This window comes from Nannospalax galili, unplaced genomic scaffold (genome assembly GCF_000622305.1).
Source record: "Nannospalax galili isolate Female #2095 unplaced genomic scaffold, S.galili_v1.0 scaffold741, whole genome shotgun sequence".
NCBI classification, from domain to species: domain Eukaryota; kingdom Metazoa; phylum Chordata; class Mammalia; order Rodentia; family Spalacidae; genus Nannospalax; species Nannospalax galili.
This window is the reverse complement of record NW_008346093.1, coordinates 1,477,455-1,483,629: the sequence shown is the minus strand read 5'-3', so window position 1 is coordinate 1,483,629 and position 6,175 is coordinate 1,477,455. Positions and strand designations below refer to the sequence as shown.

At 46.5% G+C, this 6,175-nt stretch overlaps 1 protein-coding gene across 1 annotated transcript in view; it reads left to right on the top strand.

Annotated features, from left to right (window-relative positions):
* Positions 1–1,518: 1,518 nt before the first annotated feature.
* Gpkow (G-patch domain and KOW motifs) overlaps positions 1,519–6,175 on the top strand; it is a 12,199-nt gene continuing 7,542 nt past the window's right edge. Inside the window, exons 1-3 of the mRNA XM_008842589.3 lie at positions 1,519–1,726; positions 2,919–3,079; positions 3,179–3,303. Coding sequence (XP_008840811.1) covers positions 1,551–1,726; positions 2,919–3,079; positions 3,179–3,303 — 462 coding nt within the window. The 5' untranslated portion in view covers positions 1,519–1,550. The remainder of the gene's footprint in view (positions 1,727–2,918; positions 3,080–3,178; positions 3,304–6,175) is intronic.

Here is a 6,175-nt window from a genome sequence, read left to right as displayed (position 1 = left end):
CACCCTGGTCTCCATAGCGAATCCAGGACAGCTGTGGCTACAGGGAGACCCTGTCTCAAAACAACAACAACAACAATAATAATAATAATAATAATAATAAATTATAATTATAATAATAAATAGTTGGGTGTGGTGGCACATGCCTTTAATCTCCGCACTTGGAAGGCAGAGGCAGGCAGATCTCTGTGAGTTCGAGGCCAGCCTCCTCTACATAGTGAGTTCCAGGCCAGCTGGAGCTACAGGGAGACCCTGTCTCAAAGAGACAAAAAAATAATAAATAAAAATTTTAAATAAAGATACTATATTTTTGTTTTGAGGTTTTATTTGTTTTTTGTTTGATTTTTTGAGATAGGGTCTCCCTGTAGTCCCACCTAGCATGGAACTTGATCTTTTTTTTTTAATGGGTATACGTGTATTACCTGGATGTAGGTAAGTGCACCCATGTCGTGCAATACCTGCGGAGGACAGATGAGGCTATCAGATCCCCTGGAACTGGAGTTACGGACAGTTGTTAGCTGCTATGTGGGTGCTGGGACTCGAACCCGGGGTCTTCTGCCAGAGTAGCCAGTCTCAGAATGAGCCATCTCTCTAGCCCCAGAACTTGCTCTTTAGAGCAGGCTGGCCACCTACCTCTGCCTCGTAAGTGGTGTGCACCACTTTTAAGTGTGCGCCACCATGCCTGGCTTAAGATCTAGTGTATTTGTTTTCTTTTTTTATTTATTTTTCTTTTTTGTGTACGTTTTACCTGAATTTGAGTCCACCACGTGAGTGCGATGCCCACGGAGGCCAGAAGAGGGCATCGGATCCCTTGGAACTGGAGTTACTGACAGCTGTTAGCGGGCCATGTGGGTGCTGAGACCCAGACACATCCTTTAGAAGAGCAGTAGGAGCCGAGCGTGGTGGCACACACCTTTAATCCCAAAACTCAGGAGGCAGAGGCAGGCGGATCTCTGTGAGTTCAAGGCCAGCCTGGTCTACATAGTGAGTTCCAGGACAGCTAGGGCTACAGGGAGACCCTGTCTCAAAAAGAAAAACAAAAAAAAGAGTAGTAGGAGCTCTTAACCACTGAACCATCTCTCCAGCCCCTATCCACTGTCCCCATTTTGTTTATATACAACTGTCACTAATTTTGGTGGTGGTGTGGAGGGAGCGTCTGTTCCGCGTTGTAAATACAGTGCCTTATGCCTGGAACAGTCCTGCTTTTTTTTTTTTTCTTATGAATTTTTCTACACTTCTTACATCGGTAAGACACAGTAATGTGCACACAGTAAGTGCTCAATAAATACTTGTCAGGCACAAGAGAGAATGAATCTCTAGGAAGAACGAATCCGCCTTCAGCCACCGCTACATCCGCTGAAGAACTACACTTCCCGGTATGCTTGGCGCGACGCGTTCCTATGACGTCTAAAGTGCAACCACCGTTTCCCACGGCATTTGCCGCAGTGTTTTACGGGATAAGTAGTTCCTGTGTTTCTCGGCTGGCCTCTAGCGAATTGAACGTAAACTAAATTTTCCAGCAAGCCACGCGCCAGTCTGGGAACCAAGACAAGATGGCGGAACCTGAAGGTGGTACTGTGCAGCCGGCTGAAGTTCCAACGGCCCTAGTTTCCTTTGGCTTCACTCGCACGTCTACCCGGAGGCGGCTGGCTTACCTGGGAGCCGGCGAAGGGCCGGCCGGAGAAGAGAAAGATTTCTTGAAGACTGTGGAAGAGAGGGAGCTGCAGAGGTGAAGCGCCGCGTCTTTAACCTCTTGAAAATCTGTGCGGGGTTGCAGGAGGGAGGACAGAATCTGAGTTGTTTGTCCGGGTAATAGTGACCTATAAAGCCTGGCACACAACCTCAAGAGATTGATGGAAGCAGCCGGGAGTAGTGGCGAACGCCTGTAATTCTAGCACTTGGGAATCTGAGGCAGGAGGCTCAGGAGTTCGACGCTAGCTTGAGATCCTATCATGTCCATGAAGACGAGAGTTTGTTAGAAAGGTGCGGGAAATTGGACCTGATGACCAGATTAAGAGGATGTATTCCTGAGAAAGAAAGAGTCTTTAGGACTTGGGGACATTGAGGTTATGTGCGTTCTGAGAATGGCAGAGGGACAATGACAGGACCCTTGATGTCTCTGCTGAAATAGTGGGGCTTCTCTCTTGTGGAGAATGTGACAAATTAAGGTTTAGGGAGGCTGTCATCAGCATAGTTAGGAAAGGAGGATCTGAAAGACCTAAGGGAAAGACTTTCAGAAGACAGCTGTCTAGAAGGGAGTTCTAGAGCCTGGAACTAGGAAGAATGAGAGCTGAAGATGATCCGTGGGGTCATTTGTGAAAGACAGCCTAGGAATGATTCCTTGGAAGACACTGACATTTATTAGTTGAAGGGACACCAGGAATTGTGATACATGTCTGGGAGGTTGCAGCAGGTGAATTGAGAGTTCAAGACCAGCCTACATAGTGAGACATGATCTCAAAAAAAAAAAAAAAAAAAGAATTGAGGGACTTGTGAGAAAGAAGCCAAAGAATGCACCTCAGACAGCATGAGAGCCAAACAGCAGAATATAGGGCATGGTCCATGGCGCTGGGAGTGAGTTTGGTCCTTGTGTTTTCTTTTTTTAAAATACTTTTATTATTTTTTGTGTATGAGTGTATTGCCTGCATGTGTTTAAGTGTACCTGTGTCATGCACTGCCCGGGAGGTCAGAAGACAGTGTCTAATCTCCTGGAACTGGAGTTACAGATGGTTGCTAGCCACCATGTGGTTGCTGGGAATCAAACCCAGGTACTCTGCAAGAGCATTCAGTGCTCTTAACCATTGAGCCATCTCTTCAGCCCCAAGGCCCTTGTGTTTTATATAAATGAAGAGTGAAGGAGCGTGGCTCCACCCTACTAATTTTGATATTTTCCCAAACTTACCCCTCTGTATCCACATCAGTGTGAACTCTCCAGAAACCCCCAAGGAACTGGTCATCCCGTTGATCCAGAATGGCTCTCGCAGGCAGCCACTGGCCCAGACCCCTAAGCAATCCTCTGAAACTAGGGCTGTGCCGGTGTCGGATGGTGTGCTGTCTCTGGCTGTGAAAGAGCTCATTGAGGGTGAGTGACCCCTCCTGACTTTGCTCTGCCCCAGTGCAGGAGGACAGGAAGTTGGAAGGATAGGTTATGGCCTCATTGCCTCCTCCCATTCTTCCTTAGAATCCAAGAAGTCTCTGGAGGACAGAGAGAATGCAAGTGTTGACCCCACGCTCACTATCCCCATGATCCAGAAAGGATGCACCCCCAGTGGGGAAGGGACAGACAGCGAACCCCAGGCTGAGACAGTGAGCTGTCCCCTTACCTCTCTTCTGCCCCATTCCCTCTGCCCTGTCTGCCTGACCTTGCACATAGCAGGGTAAGTGTGTATGTGTGTCCCAGAGCTGGCCAACTTCATCCTGTTTAGAAGCATGAATAAATAGATAGCACGGTGTGGAAAAAAAGTACTTGAATTCTGGGATTATCTGAATGTGATTTATATATAAATGTCATAAGGGTACACCATGTCTGGAGCCCCATTTTGTTGTTGTTTATCTTTTTCTTCTTCTTTTGTCTTGAGACAGGGTCTCCCTGTAGTCTCAGGTGGTCTGGAACTTATATGTAGACCAGGCTGTCCTCAAACTCAGAGATCTGCCTGCCTCTGCCTCCCAAGTGCTGAGATTAAAGGCATGTGCCACCACGCCCTTCCTTTTTTCTTCTTTTTTTTAACCCATAGTACTAAGGAGACCAATGCAACTGGAGTTATGAATAAGGAATCAGGCAGTAAATGAAGGCAGAGAGAGCCAGATTAAGCAGGGCCTTGTGAGCATCAGGGAAGACTTTATGGCTTTTACTTTGAGATGGGACATGTGGGAAAATCCTTAGCGGTTAGGGCTTTGTAACAGGATCCCTCTGGCTTCCATGAACAAAACAGACTAGTAAGTGAAGGTGGGGAAGCATGGGGACTAGTAATCCAGACTAGAGATGGTAAAGACTGACAGGAAGCTGGGTGTGGTAGTGCACGCCTGTAGTCCCAGCACTTGGGAGGCAGAGACAGGCGGATCTCTGTGACTTCAAGGCCAACCTGGTCTACATAGTGAGTTCCAGGACAGCTGGGGCTCTTGGGAGACCCTGTTTCAAAAAGACAAAACAAAACAAAAAACAAACAAAAGAGAGTCTGACAGGAGTGAGGCCTGGAAGGATAGATAAGATTTAGTGAGAGAAGACCAGGATGAGTACTGTTAATGGAAACAACAACCCAAGAAATGCACAGTGGTGGGAAATGAGTATGGTTATGTGTCAGTCTGAGGCAACTTGCATTGTATCTGGAATGACAATGAAGAAGTAAGAATGGGAAGTGACAACAGGAGAGATGAAAGATATGTCTGTGGAAATAACAAAGTTTTAACCCAACTTTTGAGCTTTCACAAATTTTTTGCAACACTTCCTCAGACCAAACTTTCAACTGAATTTGTCAGCTTTCAGCTATGCTCTGATTTCTTTTCCTCCTCCCCTTCCTCTTCCTCCTCCCCTTCCTCCTCCTCCTCCCCTTCCTCCTCTACTTCCTCCCCCTCCTCCTCCTCCGACAAAGTTTAGGTGGTCCAAGCTGGCTGCCCTTTCCTCTTTTTACAAAAAAAAGAAAGTCAGGCATGGTGGCACACGCCTTTAATCCCAGCACTCAGGAGGCAGAGACAGGTGGATCTCTGTGAGTTCAAGGCTAGCCTGGTCTACACAGTGAGTTCCAGGCCACCTGGGGCTACAGGGAGACCCTGTCTCAAAAAAGACCAAGAAAGGAAGGAAAGAAAGGGAAAAAAGAAAGAGTACCTCCTTTTCTTTCTTTTTTGTTTTTTAATTTCCATGCTGGTATTGGAATCTGGGGCCTTTTCATGCTAAGCTCTGTTACTGAGCTACATTTCTCTTCGCTCTATCCTGGTCAGCCTTGACCTCATTTCTCTAGTTTTGTCCTCTACAGAAGGCCTCATCTTCCATATCTCAGATGATGATCACAGTTCATCATCCTCACTGAGCTTAAAATGCTTGGGGTCATTCTTTTTTTTTTTTTTTTGGCCTTTTTGAGACAGTTTCCCTTTAGCCCAGCTGGCCTGGATTCACTATGGAGACCAGTCTGGCCTTGAACTCCCTGAGATTCACCTGCTTCTGCCTCCCAAGTGCTGGAGCCATTCTTGATTTCCCTCTTTATCCTATATATTTCCTGTCAGCCCAACCCCTTTATCTCCCTTTCCAGCATATCCAGAAGCTAACAACTACTTACCATCACCATTGCTAACACGCTGGGCTGAGGCATCAGCATCTCAAGTCTGGACTATCAAAGTAACTTTGTCATCATGGGTCCTTATTGTGGCTCCCACCTGACTCAAGGTCCCCTGGCTCCTTCCTAGCTCTCCTCATTAATTTCTTACCATTTCTGCTTCCACATCTCATTTCAATCATGTTGATTTTCATGGTACTTATCACAAACACATACCAAGTCTTACACTACCCCAGGCCTTTACTTTTACAAAACTCTGTTTGGAATACTCTTCCTTCTCATTTCCTCATACCTCTCTCTGCTATCTATCTCTGATTGTCACCTCAGTGGCACCCCCTCTCTATCCCTCTGCATTCCCTTAGCCTGCTTTTGTTTTTGTTTTGAGATGGGTGGGGGGTCTCACAATGTTGCCTAGGCTGATCTAAAATTCTTGGGTTCAAGCCACATTCTTGCTTCAGCCTCACAAGTATCTGGGACCACAGGCAGTGCCACCATGCACAGTTCTGCTTTATTTTTCTTAAGACTTATCACCACCTGATGATCATGTTTTCTGACAATTGGAATGTAGGCCTCACAAAGGCAAAGCTTGTCCTCAACAAACATTTAGAATAGTATTTGCCACAGAATAGAGTCTTTGTAAATATTTGTTTAAGCCTGGCCTGGTGGTACGCACCTTTAATTCCAGCACTCCAGGGGCAGAGGCAGGCAGAGTTTGAGGTTAGCCTGATCGACACAGGAAGTTCCAGGCTAGCCAGGGCTACATAGTGAAAATCCTGTTTCAAAAAAAAACATTTTTGAGGAGACCCCACCAGATGGACTTGAACCAGTGTCCATTCTACAAAGAGGAGGGTCAACACAGAGGAATCATTTTCTCCATGCTTCCAAGCGAAGCCAGCCATGGTCGAGCAGGA